Genomic DNA, 21,556 nt, shown 5'->3' on the forward strand with positions numbered 1-21,556 from the left:
TAGCCATTCCCGAACGACTCGTGCCCCCTCCTCAGCCATCACCTTGGGGTACCTGGAACGGGGGGAGGAGGGTTAGACATGCAGCGTTCTGCCGGTGCCCCTCACTCCCAACCCCCAGCTCCCTGGGCTCCCCCAACTCACCGGTGCTGGAGGAGTTTCAGCAGCAGGTCATTCCCCCTGTTCGACATGATATCTTCCGGGACCCTAAAGGCACACCAAACAGGGGGCAGAGTTAAGGGTATTTTCCAGACTCTTCACTGACATGAGTTTGACAGTTCTCTGCATTCTTTATATGGCACACTAGAACTCCAGAATCCACTCCCAGAAACCCATTAGACCCCACTTCCCTCCCTCAGCCAGGGATGGAACCCAGGAGACCTGGCTCCCGCCTCCTTCTCCTCCCGCTCTAACCACTAGACCCCACGTCCCTTCCTGACTTTTACTCACGTGGTTGTGATAATTTCATCCTTTGTTCTTCTAACCAGCAACACGGGCCCCTGGTATCTTGGGAGCCAAAGGAAGAGAAATAAACTGCTAAGCAAGGCCGCATGTCCGGGTGGCATGGTGCGGAGGAGATGGTGAATTAACACCCCTCACCCCCCGCATCCAAGGTGAGAGACTTCACCAGTGGCAAGTAGTCCCAAGGGATAGTCCAGAGGGCCAAGATCGTGGATAGGTTCAAGGGATACCGTTAACCTGCAGAACTCCCCGCCCCATGATACTGTCCTGATCAACCTGCCACTTGATACCACAGGCCAGGATTCAGGAAGAGGCTTCACTATTGGTTTTCACTGGGCTATGGAGCCAGCTGCCACAGGATACGAGTTTGGCGGGATTAGGGGAAGAAAGGATTTAGCCACTCATATGCATGAAATAATGTGGCAGGCAGTTCCACAGGTTATCAGTAAGGCCCAGAGTTTAGCAGGGCTGGGCACAGAGATCGGGCTTCAGATGGATGTTCACAACCACACCCCATTGCCCGGGGCTGGGTTCTTATGAGCCAAACACCTGCAGAGCGCCACCCTGTGAAGCAGACACTTGTCAGGTCTCAACTTCCCCCAGCCGTCCGCGCCTCAGTTCCCCTCTTTACCTGCAAAGCTGCTCGCCGTTGTTTAAGTTCAGATATTGCCTCACTGTCCTGGTGACCAGCCCTCCTAGGACATGCAGGTTTCAGAGGAATTAGAACTCAAAAACAAAATAGTTGAGAATCGAGTATTCCCTAGCCACAAACACCCAGGGGTGTTTCGTCAACACAATGATTAATAAATAGGTTTCTAAGGAACAAGCAGCATTGAAGCTACCTAGCCAGCGATGCCCAGGCTCTGCTTCCAAACAGGTGCCATGTAGAACATTAGTTGCAACAGTGTTTTTATTTTTATTTTATTTTTTTTTTAAAGCTAGATTCAGCCAAGACCTTTCCCCCTAAAATTTCAACTAGGAATTAATTCAGCAGTGTTCTCCAGGCTGGATTACGCAGGAGGCCAGACCAGATAACCACAATAGTCTCTTCTGCCTCAGTTTCCAAGGTGTGAAGAGAGAGCTCAGAGGGACCTAAGGAGCTGTGGTGGGGTACCAAACATGAGCTGCAACAGCAATAAACAGGTTCCAAAGAGTAAGAGATCAGATCAATCTAGCCGTCTGTGGCACTGATCTGCCTCTAAACAGGTGCCATATAGAACATCAGTTGCAACAGTGATACTGTACCAGCGCTCGTTAACTTGCTGCAGCGTGATACAGACCAGGAGGTCTTACACTGCGCATTTCCAGGATCTCGAAGAGCTTTGTGAAGGAGGTCAGTCCCATCATCTCCATTTTACAGATAGGGAGACTGAGTTACAGAATGGTGACGTCACCAAGCAGGCCAGGGAGAGCTGGAAATAAAACTCAGGTCCCAGAGTGCAACACTCTATCCACTAGGCCACGCTACCTGGATATCAGAGTAATCTAGCCCCACATTGCGGCTGCTGTGCCACCAAGCAGGTGCAATACAGAACATCACTTGCAACAGTGACTGTATGTTGCATCTAGACTGTGAACAACGATCGTTAAGTTGAAAGCGGCTCGTCGCTAATGAGCGATAACTGTAGCCAGACGCTGGGAGCTGCTGATCTGATCTCTGGCAACACAGCCAGGTCCATGCATCACTGCAGGTGCAGGATACAACATTGGTTGTAACAGGGACGGTTGTGTTAACAGTGGAATGACCCATTTTCCGCAAAGGGAGGATATTAATCCCCCGCACAAATGGCTAATGGAACCTCTCACCGGGGAGAAGCAGCTAACCCCCGCCTACCACCTGATAATGGAAGCTTCCTCCTCTTCCGCAGCCAACTGGGTTTGTCCACCCCGACGGCCGCACCACATGGGATGCTCCAGAATATCAGGGCTCGGGGGGAATTCTGAGTGGCTGGGTGGGGGGTCACATGACCTGCTAGGGGGGTGGAAAGTGGGGGAGCTGTGAGATGGGATAGGCCGGTGGGTTCTCAGGCTCGTCCATGTGTCTGAGGCAAGGGGCCAAACCACACGGGCAGAGGGGAAAGGGGTGGGTGAGGGAAAAGGGCCAAACCATGTGGGCGGCATGGAGGGGAATGGGCTGAAGCACGGGGGGCAGAAGGGAAAGGGGGTGGGAGGGGAAAAGGGCTGAACCATGGGAGCAGAAGGGAAAGGGGGTGTCGCTTACTGCAGCTCTCCGGCATGACCTTGAGCGCCAGGGGGATCAGGTCGTCGAAGGAGGCGTCCAGCACCAGGGCGCTGATGTCTGGGTACGACATGGCCGCCCACGTGGCTGCAGGAGAGAGGGCAGCAGCGTGTCAGCAGCGGGGGGGGTAGATCAGCCCCCCTGCCCCCCATACGCTCAACCATAGACACCTGCCTAGGGCAGGGCTTGGATCTGTCTCCCCCTTCCAACCCTCCCTGCATATATGGTCCCTCCCCCCAACCTAGCCCCATAGTTCCTACCCCCCCTCTCCCCGACTCCCCCCAGTACCTGTGAAGCCCCCGATGGACCAGGCGTACACCACGATGTCCTCGGGCAGGAAGCCCAGCCGGTGGATGGCGTATTGCAACACCACGTCCATGGCGTTGGCCTCGTTCTGCGGCAGGGGGACGCCCTGCGGGGGAGAGCGGCGGGGTTGGGAGCCCAGACGCCTGGGTTCTCTCCCCAGCTGTGGGAGGGGAGTGTGCCTAGGGCGAGGCTGGGAGCCAGGACTCCTGGATTCTATCCCACCCCGGGGACCCTTGGACTCACCGTGCTGCCAGCGAAGCCGGGGTGGTTCCATCCGAGCACCGAGTAGCCGGCTGGGAGGGAGAAACAGGGAGGGGGGTTAACATGGGGCCAAGCGCAGCATGAACAGAACCAACCGGATGGATGCCAGAGAGATCATCAGTTGCAACAATGTGTGGGGAGCTGATGGGTAGTTCCACTGCTGAGTATGGGGGGGGAGCACAACTCACCCCCTGATATCCTGGAGTTTAGGAAAACCTTTGCCCCCCCCAAACTGGAGTGCCCTTGGGCAGATGGAAGGGTGGCGGCCCCAACCCCTCTCCCTGAATAGAAATGGATCCTTCCCAATGAACCCCATCCCATGCAGAGAAATGGACTGGTCCAAAGAAAGGTTACCCGATTCCTGCACCCCCATTCTGCACAGTGATATGGGTTAGTCTAACCAGGACCATGCCAAGGGAAAGTGGATTGGCCCAAATGGGGCTGTCCTAACCTGTCCCCCCACATCCAAAAAACTGGATAGGTCTAAAGGCCCTCCACCCCAACCCCCTATCCCAAAGCAGAGGAATGGACTAATCCAAAGGGAGACACCCCTCCCCCCCCACCTCCACCCCCATCCAGAGCAGGTAGATTGGTCCAAAAGCAATGACCCCCCCGCCCCATGCATAGAAGTGAACTGGTCCAAGCAGAGCTGTGCCCCACTCCTGCCAAAGGGATCGGATTCTACCAAAGTGGAAAGCGGGGGGGGGGGATCACCAGTGATGCCGGATCGTACCATCCAGGGGGGTGGGCAGGCAGCCGACCTCATAGAATCCAGCGTTGCCTTCGCAGCAGATCACCTGCGGGGGATGGGGGGGGACAGAGGGGACAATGAGGGTCCTGCCTGAACCCCAACTTGGGCACGTCCATGCGGCCTCCCTAAAATCAGATCCAGGATCCCCCCGCCCCAGGACCCACCCTGAATTGCTGCAGCATCGTGGGGCGGCTGCTCCCCAGCCGCCCCGCCCCAGAGGCAGCTGCATTGGGGTGGTGAGGAAGTCGTCCCTAGGTATTAAACTCCCCCACAGCTGCAGGTCCATTTCAGGCCAGTGCAGGGCGTCCGGTCACTGGCTGGGCGACTGTTCTCAAGTTGTCCCCCCCCGGCTGGTTGGCGGAGCCCCCCCAGCAGGGGGAATTACGAGTGCAGCGTGAAGACGGGCCCCTCCCTTGGGCTCAGCCTGGCCAAATTTGGACCCCAGCTGGGCTCCGCCTGCCCCTTACGCACTAGGGAGGCGGCACTGGGAATGGAGCTGCTATGGAGACGGTCGGCTGGGAGACAGGAAAGCGTTACACCGAGAGAGAGGCCCCCGATCGCCCTGGCCAGGGCTCTTTTTGCTAGGAGTTACTGGCACTTTCTCCCGCCAGCCGTCTCCCCGGTGCTGCCCCACCTCCTGCTCGATGCGCCCTGCTCCCAGGACGGGGTTCGCCCCTTCACCATGGGGAGCGCCCGCGCCGTGGATTTGCCCCCCCCGCCCGAGTCCCTGCTTTCCGGATCCAGATCCCCCACCCCGTAGGCGCGACCCACATGCCAGGCTCGTGGGCGCGGGATCCCGGCTGCACCGAGCCCCCTCCGCCGAGCAGAGAAACGCTCACCAGTTTCTTGCCGTGGGGCTCGGAGCTTTCCCGACGGTCCATGAACATCGTGTCAATCTCGTTGCCATCGCAGGCTAACAGCTTGGCTCGTTTCCCGTTGTACTGGGCCGCCGGGGGACAGAGTGGAGCGGGGTTAAACCAGAAAGTCAGGACTCCTGGGTTCTCTCCCTGGCTCTGGGAGGGGAGTGGAGCAGGGCTGGGAGCCAGGACTCCCGGGTTCTCTCCCTGGCTCTGGGAGGGGAGCGGGGGCTAGTGGGTTAGAGCTGGGGCAGGGCTCGGAGCCAGGATTCCTGGGTTCTCTCCCCGGCTCTGGGAGGGGAGCGGGGGAGGGGCTGGGAGCCAGGACTCCTGGGTTCTCTCCCTGGCTGCACCCCGTGCCTCCTGGACTCACCTCCTCCACCAGGCGGGCCTGGCCCTGCAGGAGCATGGGCATGACGGCTTTCTGCAGCAGGTAGACGGAGCCGGGATACAGCATCCTCCGCCCGAATGTGTGCGCCACCATGTAGCTGGGGGGCAGAGGGAGGCGGGAGGTGGGGGCGAAGCCATGCCCCAGCCCCTCCCTCAGAAGGGAATCCCCCCTACCCCGGTGAGATCTGCCTCCCCCGCCCCCCAAGAAGATCCATTTATGGTCAGGGATGAATATCACACTCCCTCCCCAGCCAATCAGCATCCGGGATCCACAGATCCAATGGCCTGAAAGTCCCGTGTCCCACTTACCCACAGCCAATAAGCAGCAAGGGGCACTCCAGCCAATCAGAAGGCAGGATTCCGCCCCCTCCCTCAACATCCCAAAGCCAGTTGAAGGGGGGGCAACCAGAAGCCACTGAGCTGCACCGCCAGCCAATCGGCAGCCAGGATCCCCTCCCAGAATTCCAAGTCCCGCTCACCAGCCCTCAGCCAATCAGCATCCTTCCCGCTCAGCATTCCAGAACCACCGGGGCCCGCTCAGCCCCGCGGCCAATCAGCAGACAGGACCCCTCCATCAACATTCCAAAGCCAGCTCCCCCTCCACCGACTGACCAATCAGCATCCAGGAGGCGCTCCCAATGTTCCAGTTCCCGCCCCGCTCCACCCCACCAGCATCAAGGAGTCCTCTCCCCCCTCATCATCTCCCATGATGCCCTGGTGTTGACCCCACGACTCCCATAAATGCCTTGGGTCTCCCCAGCTTCCAGGAACCCCTCCAAGCACTCTGCTCCCCTCCTTCCAGCCAACGGGAACCCAGGATCCTGCTAAGCCCCTCCCCCGGGTGCCAGGGGGCGGAGCCTACCTGGCGATCTGGCAGGGCAGCTTCTTGATGGCATGGAGGAAGCCGTTGGCCACGCTCCGGTGTTTGGGCTCCGGCCGCAGCAGCGAGATGCCCCGGGAGTCCGACCTGCGGGGCAGCAAACAAGGGTCTTACAGCTGCGGGGGCTGGGAGCCAGGACTCCTGGGTTCTCTACCTGGCTCGGGGAGGGGAGTGGGGGCTCGTGGTTGGGGGGGGGGGGAAGGGGAATGGGAGCCGGGACTCTTGGGTTCTCCCCCCTCACCCACCGGCTAGAGGCCTCGTCCCAGCGGAAGTCCACGGGCCAGCTCCTGAAGTCGAAGTTGTAGCTGGCGAGTTTCTTCTGCAGCAGGGAGAGAGAGAGAAAGGAATGAGGGTCAGAGTGACCGCGGGGTGTGCCGAGGCTCCCCCCTGTCCCCGGCTGGAATGGGTCATTCCATCTAGCCCCCCACTCCCCAAGGCAGAGTGAGCAGCATGTCGGCACCCCCTGCTGGCCGGGGGCTGCTATGGCAGGTGAGCTCAACCCCAGCGTGGAGAGGGAGGCCACGCGGGGAACCGAGCCCCATGGGAGGTGCAGCACGGAGGGGCCGGGCCCGTCAGGGATCCTGGGAAATGGGGTGGCACCAGGGGAAGCCACGGGCACCATGGGAGACTGGAAATGGCACCAGGGGAGGTGGGTGGGACGGCCATCATGGGAGATACAGGCAGGGCTGGCCCCTGAGCATTCTGGGAGACTATGGGGGGAAGCGGAGGCAGAAAAGCATCATGGGGGAAGGGTTGCCAGGAGGGGACTGCAGGGCGTCCTGGAAGCTGGGTGGGATTGAGCCACGGAGGATCATGGGAGACAGCCCCCTCGGAGGAGGGCTGCATTGTTGCCCCCCTGTCATAGGGAGTGGTCGGGGTCCCCCCCCACCCCCTTCACCTTGATTTCTGGGGTGCCGATGCGGTGGCTATCTTCCAGGATGGTGATGAACTGGATGTACTGGGGGTTGGTCCAGCGCCCAATGCCTGCGACAGAGACTCGGAGTTAAAGACGTCTGGCATACCAGAGAGAGAACCCAGGAGTCCTGGCTCCCTCCCCCAGCCCTAACCACTAGCCCCCACTCCCCTCTCAGAGCAGGGAGAGAACCCAGGAGTCCTGGCTCCCAGCTCCCCCACTCTAACCCCCACCCCTACTCCTCACCTCTCAGGCAGGCAACCCCAGCCAAAAGGAGCAGCATGGTCCCAGCGTAGTGCGAGAAAGGAACCACCTTCGACATGGTCAGGTATCCTGCGGGGGGTTGAGAGGCAGGTGTCCATTAGCCAGGGTTCAGCAGGCACCCAAGCTGCGCCCCCAGGGAGGGGTCAACCTGGAGTGATGCAGCCACCTCTGGGGTGGGGCAGCTGGGGAACAGCTGCACATAATGCTGCACAGGGACCGCTCGCCCAGCACTGAGATGCAACCACCTCTGGGGGGGGGGGCAGCTGGGGAACAGCCGCATGTAACGCTGCACTGAGATGGCTCACTTGGCATGAGATGCAGCCAGCTATGGGGCAGGGTCTGGCAGTAGCCCAATGACACCATTACATTTTGGGACAGGAAGTGAAGGGGAAATCGCAGCTATGAAGATAGCTGCAGGGCGGGACATTTAAGGCAGGCAGAATTGGGAATTGAGCAAGGGCCAGAGGAGAGCGCCCTCTGCTGACCCCCCCAGTCCCGCTCCCGGCAGCGCAGCTCCCCCTAGCACTGCCCTGGGGCCAGCCCTGACCACCGGGGAGAGCGCCCCCTGCTGACAGGGCAACGCAGCACCCCCTACCTTTTCGGTACAAATAGAACATAGCCAGGGGAGAAGTGTAATAGGAAATAGACCAGAGAACCGACGCCTGCAAGGAACAGAAGAGAGGGTCAGTAGGATGATACAGCCAACAAAACCCACCCCCAGGAGGCCTGGGTTCTATCCTGGCTCTGGAAGGTGTGTGGGGTGTAGTGGTTAGAGCAGGGCGGGTTGGGAGCCAGGACTCCTGGGTTCTATCCCAGTTGTTGTAGGGAGCGGGGTCTGGGGTTCACTGCAAGGCGGGGATTGCAGGCTGCCACAGGGCTGGAGTATCTAACCGAGCCAGGGCCCCTGGGACAGGATTAGAGACAAACATGTTTTCACTGCACGGAGTGAGTCATTGCTTCCCTCTGGGGCAGGTTATGGAGGGGTGAGAGGAGCTGGGCAGTGGGGTCTAGTGGTTACAGCAGGGGCTGGGAGCCAGGACGCCTTTGTTCCACTGAATGACCCAGCCCCGAAGGTGCAGGGGGACTCACCAAGGCCAGGATGCTGTCAGCATGTTTCTCCAGCGTCCGCGGCTGGTAGTACGACTCCTGGCGGGAGAGACCCCACGTCATTTTGAGCCCCTGGGGGTTCACGTGACCAGCAGGGTGTGGAAAACTCTGGGAGTTAAGCCTCCAAGTTAGATGGAGGCAAACCCAGACAGATCCCCATCCTGCCACCAAGGAGCCAACAGGGTGTTATGAGTTGGGAGGGAGAGGGGGCAGGCATCATAGAGCTGGAATCAACGTGGGGCCCATGGCGGCGAGAGAGACAGAGATACCATGCCAACCTGGACCACACATCGAAGGACCAGGCGGCCATTTTGCTGAGCTCACATGGGGGGTCATGCCAACCCAATACCTCCTGTGTGACAAGACGGCGGCCATACTGGAGACATGCCAACATGACGGCTCACGGAGGGGAAAGCAGCTGCCGTTTTAGAGTAACGCCAACCTGGCACTGCGGAGGTTGGAGGGAGGGGGGTGTCAGCCATTTTGGTGATGCCACCCTGGAACTGGGCCAACCTCGTGCCTCTGCGGTGGACATGAAGCAGCCATTTTGGTGACGCCATTTTGCACTCAGGCCAACTTGGCACCTCAGGGATGGGGCCATAGCAGCCATTTTGTTCACATCGCACGGGAGTCACACCAAAACGGCACCTCTGGGGGATGGCGTCATGGCGGCCATGCCACACACAGGAGTCACGCCAACCTGGCGCCTCTGGGGGGATGGCGTCATGGCGGCCATTTTGGCCGTGCCACACACAGGAGTCACGCCAACCTGGCGCCTCTGGGGGATGGCGTCATGGCAACAGGGTGAGACTGGGAACCAAGGTTTGGGGGATATTAATGTCTGGGGGGCTGGGAGATCCCCCTTTCCACTATCTGATATGGTAAGATGCCCCCTTGGTCCTCTCCTCCCCCCATTTCCTACAATAGTCTGTCTCAGGTGGATATTCATACCCTAAGGCATGGAAGAGATCATGCTGGATAATGGGGGGAACTGGATTTCTTCAAGGACCGCACACAGTGGACTGACCCATTGGGATATCAGTGCACTAGAGCCTACGAGAGACCATGTACACCCATGTCCCCTGCCACCTTCATACTGAGTGGTCTCTCCTGAGCGAGTGAGAGCATCATTATCTCAAAGGCTAGGAGCTACCATATATCAGGTGCAAGAGAGTCGCACCCCCGTCCTACAATGGTTTCTCCAAGGCAGTACCAATAGCCATGGGGCTTGGACGATACCATTGGATAACGGGGGGAGGTCCAACTCTTTGTGACCCCCCCAATTTCCTACAATGGTCTCCCCCAAAAGGTGGTGCCGATCAATACCATATTGGATCATGGAAAAGGAAAGGGGTTCAGCTCACCCCCCTCCATTTGCTACAATGGTCTCTCCCAAGGTAGGGGTATCATTCCCCTGGGGATCCCATACCGGATAACGAGGAGCAGCCCAGAAGACCAACCCCCTCTCATGTTCCATTATGGTATCGACCAGAGGGGTATCAAGGTCCTGGGGCTCAGAAGATTACATAATGGGCAATGGGGAGCTGCCCCTCTTCCCTGCCATAGTCTTGCCCAAGTCCCCATAGGGATAACGGGAGCCCGGGCGATACCATTGCCTCCCGCGGGGGAGGAGGCGGACTCACCCAAGAACCATCCTGGGCCCCCTCGGCTGCCTCGTCCCCGTCCCCAGAGGGCCTGGCCGGGCCCCGGTCCCGATAGACCCGGTAGAGCCGCGGCCCCAACACACAGCTCAGCAGCTTCGCCATCTTGGCCCGGACCAAAGCCGGGGGCCGGGTGGGAGGGGAAAAGGAGCGCCTCTTCCGGGATCCCTACAGGAGCCCGGGGTGGACAGACTTAGCCAGCGGATTTCAGAACGCTTCCCCCTTCTCTTTGGGAGACGGCTCTTAAAGGGCCAAACCGCCGTTTTTTCGTCCCCACACCCTGCTCTTAAAGGGCCAGGCGTCCATTTTCCCCCTCCCCTCCCCCGCCTCAAATTTAGTCCTATGGTGGGGGACGAAAGGGGGTGTTGCCACGACTACGGCCTGGGTCGCACCAGCCTGGCACCTCCAGGGTGGGGATGCGGTGGCCATGTTGGGAGTAATGCCAACTGGGCAGCCATTGGGTGCCAGCATAGTGGGGCGGGGGTCACGCCAACTGGGTGGGGGCCTGGCAGCCATTTTGGAGGTGGCATCAACTGGCCGCTGGGGTGGGGACACGGAGGCCATTCTAGAGCGGCTGTATCGGTCTCAGGCCAACTTGGCGGCTCTGAGTAGGGGGATGCGGCGGCCATCTTGGTATCGCTACACTGGAGCTGCCAACTTGGCGTCTCTGGGATGCGGCGGCCATCTTGGTATCGCCACACTGGAGCTATGCCAAGATGGCATCTCTGGGATGTGGCGGCCATCTTGGTATCGCCACACTGGAGCTATGCCAAGATGGCGTCTCTGGGATGTGGCGGCCATCTTGGTATCGCCACACTGGAGCTATGCCAAGATGGCATCTCTGGGATGTGGCGGCCATCTTGGTATCGCCACACTGGAGCTATGCCAAGATGGCGTCTCTGGGATGTGGCGGCCATCTTGGTATCACCATCTTGGGGTTCCGCCAAGTTAGTTTTTCTGGGATGCGTCGGCCACTACAGGGCTCCTGCCAGCTCGGCATCTCTTTGGTGGGGATGTGGGCGGCCATGTTGGTGTCACCATATTGGAGCTAAGCCAGGTTGGCCTCTCTGGGATGCAGCGGCCATGTTGATGATGCCCTGTTGGGCTCATGCCCACTCGAGAGCTTCGGGTTCAGGATGTGGTGATCATCTTGGCGCCGCCAGGCGGAAATCTCCGGAACGTGGCAGCCATTTCGGTGGCACCACATTGAAGTCACACCAATTTTCTAGCTCCAAAGAAGGATCACGGTGGACATTTTGCCGTGCTGACGTGCGACCGTCTCTGGGGTGGGGCAGCTGTTTATACAGGGATTCCCTCCCCCGGTGCTGAGATGCAGCCACCTCTGGGGTGGATCACACCAGTGCTCTTCCCCTGCCTCTCTCACCCCCTTCCCTCTCCTCCGCTGCTGCTGTGCCTCCCTGATAAGCCAGCCACCAAACCCCCAAGTCACTCCGGAGACAGCTATGTCCGGCTCTATTTCGGTCCCTTCCTCCTTGGTCTTGGAGACAGAGCCCCCAGGTGGTGCCCCACAGAAGGACCTTGGCGTTCGAGGCATCATGACCCCCACCTGGATCTTACTCGTTCTCCAGCTGCGATTCACCAGAGAGGAAGGTAAAAACCTGCTTTTTATTGTCCACCCCAGAGGCAGCTGCATGTTAGTGCCGGGTGAGGGGTCCCTGTATAAACAGCCGCCCCACCCCAGAGGCGGCTGCATGTTAGTGCCGGGTGAGGGGTCCCTGTATAAACAGCCGCCCCACCCCAGAGGCGGCTGCATGTTAGTGCTGGGTGAGGGGTCCCTGTATAAACAGCCACCCCACCCCAGAGGCGGCTGCATGTTAGTGCCGGGTGAGGGGTCCCTGTATAAACAGCCGCCCCACCCCAGAGGCGGCTGCATGTTAGTGCCGGGTGAGGGGTCCCTGTATAAACAGCGGCCCCACCCCAGAGGCGGCTGCATGTTAGTGCTGGGTGAAGGGTCCCTGTATAAACAGCCCCCCCACCCCAGAGGTGACTGCATGTTAGTGCCGGGTGAAGGGTCCCTGTATACACAGCCGCCCCACCCCAGAGGCGGCTGCATGTTAGTGCTGGGTGAGGGGTCCCTGTATAAACAGCCGCCCCACCCCAGAGGCGGCTGCATGTTAGTGCCGGGTGACGGGTCCCTGTATAAACAGCCGCCCCACCCCAGAGGCGGCTGCATGTTAGTGCCGGGTGAAGGGTCCCTGTATACACAGCCCCCCCACCCCAGAGGCGGCTGCATGTTAGTGCTGGGTGAGGGGTCCCTGTATAAACAGCCGCCCCACCCCAGAGGCGGCTGCATGTTAGTGCTGGGTGAAGGGTCCCTGTATAAACAGCCCCCCCACCCCAGAGGCGGCTGCATGTTAGTGCCGGGTGAGGGGTCCCTGTATAAACAGCCGCCCCACCCCAGAGGCGGCTGCATGTTAGTGCTGGGTGAGGGGTCCCTGTATAAACAGCCGCCCCACCCCAGAGGTGACTGCATCTCAGTGACAGGTAATCTAACCCCTGTGAGTCCCCCTCTCCCGCAGATGCCTACGTCCAGAAGGGGCAGGACCGGGAGCTCCCTTGCAGCCGGGGCGACTCTTTCTCGGGCGCGGAAGAGTTGACCTGGTCCTACAACGCCCGTGTTGCTGGCACCCCGGCGGTGCCGTTATTCCGGGGCGTGGCGACTCAGGCCCTGAAGAAGGAGGCGGGGGCCTGGGAGCGGCTCTCCGTGCTCCCCAACCACTCCCTGTACCTGCGGGGGGCCGAGGACGGGGACACAGGGACCTACTGGTGTTCGGTGCAAAGAACCACCCGCAGCACCTACCACTTGAATGTTGTCACAGGTGGGTCGCGACCGGCGCCCCCTAGAGGGGACAGGCCCCGTGCCCCATTCCCTGCCCCCCTGAGCCAGCCAGTCCCCGCCCTGGGGCCGGATTGGGGTTGGCGCCCCCTAGAGGGGACAGGCCCCGTGCCCCATTCCCTGCCCCCCTGAGCCAGCCAGTTCCCGCCCTGGGGCCAGATTGGGGTTGGCGCCCCCTAGAGGGGGCAGGGCCCGTGCCCCATTCCCTGCCCCCCTGAGCCAGCCAGTCCCCGCCCTGAGGCTGGGAGGGAGCTGGCGCCCCCTAGAGGGGCCAGGGCCCGTGCCCCATTCCCTGCCCCCCTGAGCCAGCCAGTCCCCGCCCTGAGGCTGGGAGGGAGCTGGCGCCCCCTAGAGGGGCCAGGGCCCGTGCCCCATTCCCTGCCCCCCTGAGCCAGCCAGTGCCCTCCCTGGGGCCGGATTGGGGCTGGCGCCCCCTAGAGGGGCCAGGGCCCGTTCCCCATTGCCCACCTGTCCCCTGCAGGGACCCACACGGTGCTGCCGGCCGGCCACGCCAACATGACCTGCCACCAGTTCTCCTGCGCGATCGCGGACCGGCAGGCGCTGCCGGCGGTGACATGGAGGGTCGACGGGCAGCGGGTGCAGGACGCCGACGGGCAGGACCGGCACCGCGTCTTCTCGGGCTCGCGGGCGTCGCTGCTCCAGGCCTGCTGGAAGAGGAGCGACAAGGGGGCCAGGAGGCAGAAAAGCCGGGTCAGGTGTGAGCTGAAGGGCACGTGGGTCAACTTCAACCTCACCGGTACGGACGGGGCCAGGACGCCGGGGTTCTCTGGGCAAGGAGTGTGGAAGAGGGGGTCTAGTGGTTAGAGCGGGTGCTGGGAACCAGGACTCCTGGGTTCTCTCCCCAGCTCTGGGAGGGGAGTGAGGGCTAGTGGTTAGAGCGCGGGGGGGGGGGGCGCGCTGGGAGCCAGGACTCCTGGGTTCTCTCCCCAGCTCTGGGAGGGGAGTGAGGGCTAGTGGTTAGAGCGCGGAGGGGGGCCACTAGGAGCCAGGACTCCTGGGTTCTCTCCCCAGCTCCGGGAGGGGAGTGGGGTCTCGTGGTTAGAGAGCTGGGCCTGGGAGCCAGGGCCACTGGGTTCTGTTCCTCACTCACCCCTTGTGTTTTCCCCGAGCGATGGGAGCAGTGAAGGAGCCCCCCGCCCCCAATGTGAGGGGACCCGCCTGTAGCTCTGCCTTGATCCCCCTGGCCGGGTGCGCAGCGCTGGAGTTCCTCCTCCTCCTCGCCTCAGGGGCGGCGCTGTGGAGGCGGGGGCGGCCGGACCGGAGGTAAGAACCGGTGGGGGGATGGGGGTGGGGTCTGGTGGGTTAGAGCAGGGGGGCTGGGAGCCAGGACTCCTGGGTTCTCTCCTGGGCTCTGGGAGAGGAGTGGGGTCCAGTGGTTAGAGCGGAGGGGGGGGGCTGGGAGCCAGGACTCCTGGGTTCTCTCCTGGGCTCTGGGAGAGGAGTGGGGTCCAGTGGTTAGAGCGGGGGGGGCGGGCTGGGAGCCAGGACTCCTGGGTTCTCTCCTGGGCTCTGGGGGAGGAGTGGGGTCCAGTGGTTAGAGTGGGGGGGGGGCTGGGAGCCAGGACACCTGGGTCCAATCGCTGAGGCTCAGAAGGGACGCCCCCTGCTCACTCGTACCCCAATTCTCTCTCTGCAGGTCACACCTGGGCAACCTTCCCACTCACACCCAGCCAGGTAGGTGCCCCGCTGCAGATCTGGGGGGCCCGCTAGGGTTAGGGGCAGCAGCCAGCCTTCACCCCTGCTCTATTGTGGGGTGGGGGGCAGGGCTGTGTCCGGTGCCTTCACTCAGGGACCTGGGGGGCAGGGATTTCTCCCCCCCTAGGGAGCTCCCATCGGTTCTCATGCGGTTTCTCTCCTGTCTCTTATTCCAGATCCTCCCGGTCCCAAATCTCCAGCGCAGCTGTATGAGAACGTGGGGCTGGGATGCACAGGTGGGGAACCGGCGCCCCCTAGAGGGGACAGGCCCCTGCCCCATTCCCCGCCCCCCTGAGCCAGCCAGTCCCCCCCTGCGGCCGGAGGGGAACCGGCACCCCCTAGAGGGGACAGGCCCCGCCCCATTCCCCGCCCCCCTGAGCCAGCCAGTCCCCCCCTGCGGCCGGAGGGGAACCGGCGCCCCCTAGAGGGGACAGGCCCCGCCCCATTCCCCGCCCCCCTGAGCCAGCCAGTCCCCCCCTGCGGCTGGAGGGGAACCGGCGCCCCCTAGAGGGGACAGGCCCCGCCCCATTCCCCGCCCCCCTGAGCCAGCCAGTCCCCCCCTGCGGCCGGAGGGGAACCGGCACCCACTAGAGGGGACAGGCCCCTGCCCCATTCCCCGCCCCCCTGAGCCAGCCAGTCCCCTCCCTGGGGCTGGATGGGAGCCAGCGCCCCCTAGAGGGGACAGGCCCCTGCCCCATTCCCCGCCCCCCTGAGCCAGCCAGTCCCCCCCTGCGGCTGGAGGGGAACCGGCGCCCCCTAGAGGGGACAGGCCCCTGCCCCATTCCCCGCCCCCCTGAGCCAGCCAGTCCCCTCCCTGGGGCTGGATGGGAGCCGGCGCCCCCTAGAGGGGACAGGCCCCACCCCATTCCCCGCCCCCCGAGCCAGCCAGTTCCTGCCCTGGGGCCAGATGGGAGCCGGCGCCCCCTAGAGGGGACAGGCCCCGCCCCATTCCCCGCCCCCCTGAGCCAGCCAGTCCCCGCCCTGGGGCCGGATGGGAGCCGGCGCCCCCTAGAGGGGACAGGCCCCGCCCCATTCCCCGCCCCCCTGAGCCAGCCAGTCCCCGCCCTGGGGCCGGGTGGGAGCCGGCGCCCCCTAGAGGGGACAGGCCCCTGCCCCGTTCCCCGCCCCCCCGCCAGCCCCGTTTCAGGGGTGACTGTGGGCTCCTGTCATCCCAGCAGGGGGTGCTGATTCTGCCCAGCTGTGACGGCTCCGTCGGCCCCTGTGGAGCGACCGCCGCCCCTCGAGCCCTGTGTCGGGGTCCGGGCGGGGCCAAGCTGCGCGTCAATACCCAGTGCCCCCCGCAGGGCAGGGTCGGGGGCTCCCCGAGGCCACGAGGGGCTTTCCAAGGGGAAGAGCTGGAAGAGGAACCCAGGCGTCCGGCCCCCTGCCTTCTCCGCCCATGGGGGCTGCGGTGACAAATCGGGCCTGGGGGAGGGTAGGGGGGTGTTTGGAGCTGGGAATAAAGGAGAACAGAGCAGAGTTTGTGACGGGAGTGTGGGGCTGAGAGTGGGGACACTGAGAGAGAGAACACACAATCGCACACCCCGAACCACAACCGCACACCCCGAACCACAACCGCACACCCCGAACCAGACACAATCGCAAATGCACACCCACCCACGCACGCTCCCTACCAAAACCACACGCACCCCCCCAGCCACAACCGCACGCACAGACTCAGACACAATCACAGACTCACACAACCATGCACGCACACACAGAAAACCAGACACAGTAACACAATCAATCACACACACACACAGAGAAATGCAGATATACACAATAAAACAACGCCCCACTCACCTATAACTGCGCAGCGAAACCCACACAGAAACCCACCTCTACACAACACAATTACACGCACACTTACACAGCTACGCCCAGTCACACACACACACAACACAACATGGTGCGGCAACACAACACAACCGCACCGTGCCCTGCCCCGCACGCACACCCTGTGCACACGCACACACACACCACTGCACTGCGCCCTGCCCCACACGCTCCCCAAGGGGGCAGAGGGTCGGGAGGGAGGGAGGAACAAAGTCACAACCGCCGGGCGATCAGAGCCGAGACAGGATTTATTCTGGACGCGTTTCAGGAGAACAAATACACACCGCACACAACACAACCTCACCGTGCCCAGGTCCACAATTTCACAGGCACACACCGCACAGATTCACCAGTACAGACGCACACAGCATTTCCGCGCCCGTCTCCACAATCTCACCCCCCGCAACCCAGCCCCACCTGCAGCCGAGCTCCCAGCCTGTCCACTCACGCCCGGCTCCGGGCGCTAACTCCGTGTGTGGCATGGGGAATTTCTGCTCCCCTCACTCACGCGCCCAGTGTGAACAACACAACAGCACAGCTCTGAGTCACGGCCCGAGCCACAGGAACCCAGCTCCGACCCATGGGGCATTTCAGAGAGCTGAGGATGGGGGCGGGGGGACCCCAAGGCTGGGCTAGCAAGGGCTGTGGGTCGGGAGTGAGGGGCACCGGCAGGGCTGGGCTAGCAGGGGCTGTGGGTCGGGAGTGAGGGGCACCGGCAGGGCCGGGCTAGCAGGGGCTGTGGGTCGGGAGTGAGGGGCACTGGCGGGGCTGGGGGGGGGAGCCCAGGGCCAGGCTAGCAGGGGCTGTGGGTCGGGAGTGAGGGGCACCGGCAGGGCCGGGCTAGCAGGGGCTGTGGGTCGGGAGTGAGGGGCACCGGCAGGGCCGGGCTAGCAGGGGCTGTGGGTCGGGAGTGAGGGGCACCGGCAGGGCCGGGCTAGCAGGGGCTGTGGGTCGGGAGTGAGGGGCACCGGCAGGGCCGGGCTAGCAGGGGTTGTGGGTCGGGAGTGAGGGGCACTGGCGGGGCTTGGGGGGGGGAGCCCAGGGCCAGGCTAGCAGGGGCTGTGGGTCGGGAGTGAAGGAGGAACAAAGTCACAACCGCCGGGCGTTCGGAGCCGAGACAGGATTTATTCTGGACGCGTTTCAGGAGAACATGAGCAGAGAAAGCCGAGGCGCTGATCCTGCCCGCGCCAGCAGGGGGCAGCACCGAGCTGCCTTGCCATTGTGTGGGGTCAACACTCCCGGCCCCCTCTAGCCCTTGCCCAACCTCCGTGGGCGTCGGGACGAAGAGCAGAGCCCCTCCCCGTCCCGCTCCCCCCAGGCTCCTTCCGGGTGTTCATTACCCCGACGCCAGCCCCGCAGCCGGGCGAAGACGTGGGGCCAGGCGTGGGCGGGGCCAGCGCGGAAGGCAGTGAACATCAGATATCTGTCGTGCCAGTGAGCACTAGGGGTGCGGCCAGTTGCAACAATGGGGGCCAGATGTTTGGGGAGGGGGGGGAGGCAGAGGGAGGAATATAGGGGCCTGGACAGCTGGAGCCAGGGCGTCTGGCCCCGGCTGCAGCCCCTGCAGATCCCACCTCTCCCACCAATGGGGCATTGTCAGCTGTAGCGGGGGGGCTCAAAGCAGGGGCCGGGGCCGCAGCACCCCATTCTGAAAAGTGCATTTGTCCGCAGGCCGCGGCTCCCTCATTGACAGTCCCGTGTCATCGGGAGCCGGCAGGGACAGGTGGGAAATTCAGCTGCTCGCCTGGTATTTGTTGTTGTTGTTGTTGGGGTGGGTTACACAAAAATGGCAGTGCGCCAGCTGGGGCCGGTTTCGGGGCTGGAGGCTGCAGCAACGGGTAGCTTATCAGACCAAGAGTGAGACTTGACAGAAAAGAAATAGAATGAACGAGTGAAAAAGTTCCAGGGGCCACCACGAAAGAAAGGGGGCTAAATTTTCCTTCTCCGGACAGACCCCCGAGGGCCTGTCCCCCTCCTCCCCAGGTTATAATGATTTAAGACAACCAAGAAAAGGCCAAAGATTGGGTCTCACCTCTGGCTAACAAGTGCCCCTTTAAGAAGAAAAGGGGCGGGGCTATTTAAAGGCAATGTCAGGCTGGATTTTTTTTGCCCCACAACAGAAATTATTTCCTCTTCCCTCCCGGCTTCCAGAGCAGGGATTAGAGGGCCCAGGTGAGCCAGGCACCCAGCATGGCCAGCCCTGCGACCAGGGAGAGCTGGGCCCCGGCGCCCGCGGCCGAGTTGCAGAATTCGCCCTCGCAGCACTCGTAGGAGGTGCTGTAGGTGATGCCCGCCCAGGTCGAGGTGTCGTTGGTGTTGCATTTCACCTTGTCAACGCAGTTCTTCTTCATGATCAGCTTGCGGCCGGCTGCGGGGAGAGCGCGAGAAAGAGGAAATGAAAAAGAGACAAATGGAGAGGGAGAGAAAATGAGGGCATGAGACAGAGAGAAATGGGGAGGGTGGGGTGTTACCTGCACGGCCCCGGATGACAGCGCAGAGCTGCCCGTCCTGGCAGGTGACAGTGGTGGTGTGGCAGGGGATGTCAAACATGGTGAAGTCGCATTTCAGGCACTGCAGGGCCGCTCCTGGGAACAGAGAGAGAGAGGGTGAGACCAAGTCTATCTCCTTTTGGGGGAGGGTGCAGAGCTGGCTGCACTGGTGGCCGGGATGGGATTGGATTCTGTAGCATCAGTGCCAGAAACGGGATTGGATCCCATAGCATTGGCGGCAGAGATGGGCTCAGTGTCTGTAGCATTGGTGGAAGCAGTGGGATCAGTTTTACTAGCATTGGTGCCAGGAGTGGGATAGATAATGACAGTTTTATATTTAGCCCTGCCCCTTTAAAAACAGCTTGATTCTGGAATTCACATGCATCCCGACCTTGGTACCCCAATGATTTTCACTCAACACACAGGAGTTATATAAAAACACTGAGATGCACAATAACACAGTTGTATAGACACAGACAACACCCAAGCACAATGCTGCACACCACACAAACACAGGGATAGCCTTACAAACACAATGCTGCACACACACACCATTGGAAGCGACACAGGTACACACAACAGCCATCCGAAACATGACACAAACACACAAAATACACAGCTGTAAACCAACCATAAAGGCACCCGCAAAAACACGCCAAGAAGGACACACCCACCCAACACAAACATGGGCACACAAAACCCCACAAGGAAAAACAAAACACAAAGGCACACAACTACAAACGAGGCACAAACACAGGCATGCCAAACACGACAACACGTCCACAAAGCCATGGAGACACGCCACAGAGAACCAGTGCAGAACACACGACACAAAGCCAGGCACACACACAAGGACACAAAACACACCCATGAAAAGCTGGGTGTATTTTGGCAAGCGAGATTTCAAACCACGGGAAAAACAGCCCAGCCTGGAAAATTGGACTCAAGTCCAAACCAAATCCAGATTCCTTCCCTGTGTGTCAGGCGTGTGTGTGTGTGTGTCCCTGGTGTGTATCCGCTGCACAGAAATTCCCTTGCTCCCTGGGCTCTGGGTCCCCCCCACCTCTGGCCAGCGCCCTGCCTGAGCCTGGACCGAGGGCAAGAAATCTCCCAGATGCCCACTTGGATGGGAAATGGCAGGGATGGGCGACCCGGGCTGGGGCTGGCGCTGGTCCGAGGAGCCGAGCTTGGTGCGTCGCCTGGACTGGTGAGGAAGCAAGAAAACAATCTCGCCCCGACCTATTTCCAAACTGTAGGTTGAAGAAAGGGAGTTGTCTGCTGGAAAAGAACCCAGGAGTCCTGGCTCCCAGCCCCCTCCTCTCCCTGGTCTAACCACTACACCTCATCCCACTGCCAGAGCCAGGGAGAGAACCCAGGAGTCCTGGCTCCCAGCCTGCCCCCCTCCATCCTACTAAACTCCCTCTTCTCTCAGGGCCAGCTCCCCAAGAAGAAACTGGGGTGCAAGATCCGGGCGGGGGAGACAATTTTTAAAGGCAGGTTAAATCAGGGTCGCGGGTGAGTCTGTTGGGCGGGGCACGACCTGGGGGGAAATTAGGGGGTAATCAAAAATAAGGGGGTGCAGTTTCCCACAGAAAATGTGAGTGTGTTGAGGGGGGGGGGTTCTGGCTACATCCTGGGACCTCAAGAAAAGCCACGAGTTTGGGGGACCATCTGCCGACTCGGGGGGCTGGGAAGTAGGCAGACTTGGGGGCTAGCAGAAAGGTTGTGGGGCTGGGCTATCGCCAGCTCCAGATTGGTGTTAGAGGTGGGGTGAATCTTCGCCAATTTGCAGCCAGAGAGAGGAGGGGTGTAATCCCTAAAACCCACGAGCCCCTCTGAACCCCATGGCTGGTGGGGCACTTAGGCAGTTGAACCCCAGGCCTAAAGGGGGGGGGAAGGGCGCCTCCCCCACTTCTGAACAGCACTGTTCAGAGCCGCTCTTCCCCCACCCCCCCAGTTTGGTTTGTTGAGTGGCACATTTCCCCCCCCGGGCTCCGAAGGGAACCTGGCAAAGGCTCAGGGAACGGGGAGATTTTCCGAGGGGAGGAGGGGGAGCTGGGGGGGATTCGTGTGGGGCAGGGCTGGGGGCTTACCGATCCCGACAAAGCTCAGGGCGGCCAGGCACAGAACAAGGAGTTTGCCCATGGTCGTCGTGGGGGTGGAAGATCGGACAGTCCTCGGGCTGGGCAGTTGGAGGGGAGGCACTCCGGTTGGGAGCTGTGCCGTTATATATATACATTGGCACAAACACACACATGGAGTGGGTGTGACAGGGGCATGGTGCCAGGGACAGCTGGAAAGGGGGGGCCGGACACATGATCGCAGAGGGGTATAAATATAGGCAGACGCTTAGTGACTCAGAGAGAGTCGGGAATGCCGGGAGACTAGGTGTAAACACACACAAACACAACACAGCTACACACACACCAGTTACAGACAGACACACACACGCCCCAGCTACCTGCCAACTACACACACCCAGCTACACAGATACACCCCAGCTACACACAGAAAACCACCCTAGCTACACACAGACATACGCACACACCAGCTACAACCCAGCTACACAT

At 61.4% G+C, this 21,556-nt stretch overlaps 3 protein-coding genes across 5 annotated transcripts in view; 1 reads left to right on the plus strand and 2 right to left on the minus strand.

The window, feature by feature from the left end:
• The window catches only part of ABHD16A (abhydrolase domain containing 16A, phospholipase), a 536,419-nt gene extending 526,195 nt beyond the window's left edge, over positions 1 to 10,224 (minus strand). Inside the window, exons 1-17 of the mRNA XM_077832813.1 lie at positions 10,071 to 10,224; positions 8,410 to 8,466; positions 7,916 to 7,982; positions 7,303 to 7,389; positions 7,042 to 7,127; positions 6,389 to 6,462; positions 6,126 to 6,230; positions 5,247 to 5,361; positions 4,856 to 4,957; positions 3,999 to 4,062; positions 3,248 to 3,297; positions 2,987 to 3,110; positions 2,681 to 2,785; positions 1,091 to 1,154; positions 448 to 504; positions 142 to 204; positions 1 to 52 (exon numbers count right to left, since the gene is read on the minus strand). Coding sequence (XP_077688939.1) covers positions 1 to 52; positions 142 to 204; positions 448 to 504; positions 1,091 to 1,154; positions 2,681 to 2,785; positions 2,987 to 3,110; positions 3,248 to 3,297; positions 3,999 to 4,062; positions 4,856 to 4,957; positions 5,247 to 5,361; positions 6,126 to 6,230; positions 6,389 to 6,462; positions 7,042 to 7,127; positions 7,303 to 7,389; positions 7,916 to 7,982; positions 8,410 to 8,466; positions 10,071 to 10,193 — 1,395 coding nt within the window. The 5' untranslated portion in view covers positions 10,194 to 10,224. The remainder of the gene's footprint in view (positions 53 to 141; positions 205 to 447; positions 505 to 1,090; positions 1,155 to 2,680; positions 2,786 to 2,986; positions 3,111 to 3,247; positions 3,298 to 3,998; positions 4,063 to 4,855; positions 4,958 to 5,246; positions 5,362 to 6,125; positions 6,231 to 6,388; positions 6,463 to 7,041; positions 7,128 to 7,302; positions 7,390 to 7,915; positions 7,983 to 8,409; positions 8,467 to 10,070) is intronic.
• A 1,308-nt stretch (positions 10,225 to 11,532) lies between these two features.
• On the plus strand, positions 11,533 to 16,679 carry LY6G6F (lymphocyte antigen 6 family member G6F). Of its 3 annotated transcripts, none has more exons than XM_077833324.1 (7): positions 11,533 to 11,699; positions 12,629 to 12,928; positions 13,427 to 13,702; positions 14,076 to 14,229; positions 14,603 to 14,640; positions 14,838 to 14,897; positions 15,837 to 16,679. In XM_077833324.1, exons 1-7 carry the CDS (start codon positions 11,552 to 11,554, stop codon positions 15,863 to 15,865), a joined length of 1,005 nt encoding a protein of 334 aa, XP_077689450.1. In that variant the 5' UTR covers positions 11,533 to 11,551; the 3' UTR covers positions 15,866 to 16,679. The 3 variants fall into 3 exon arrangements, with proteins under 3 accessions (XP_077689450.1, XP_077689451.1, XP_077689452.1); XM_077833325.1 differs by having other exon boundaries at positions 15,840 to 16,679; XM_077833326.1 differs by having other exon boundaries at positions 14,088 to 14,229.
• An 869-nt stretch (positions 16,680 to 17,548) lies between these two features.
• Positions 17,549 to 21,209, minus strand: LOC144274230 (sperm acrosome membrane-associated protein 4-like). Its single transcript, XM_077832880.1, has 3 exons — positions 21,080 to 21,209; positions 18,969 to 19,082; positions 17,549 to 18,865 (listed from the first exon to the last, which is right to left on the minus strand). The coding sequence occupies exons 1-3, from the start codon at positions 21,129 to 21,131 to the stop codon at positions 18,657 to 18,659; spliced, it is 375 nt and encodes a 124-aa protein (XP_077689006.1). The 5' UTR covers positions 21,132 to 21,209; the 3' UTR covers positions 17,549 to 18,656.
• Positions 21,210 to 21,556: the final 347 nt, after the last annotated feature.

The sequence above is a fragment of the Eretmochelys imbricata genome, chromosome 14 (genome assembly GCF_965152235.1).
Source record: "Eretmochelys imbricata isolate rEreImb1 chromosome 14, rEreImb1.hap1, whole genome shotgun sequence".
NCBI lineage: Eukaryota > Metazoa > Chordata > Testudines > Cheloniidae > Eretmochelys > Eretmochelys imbricata.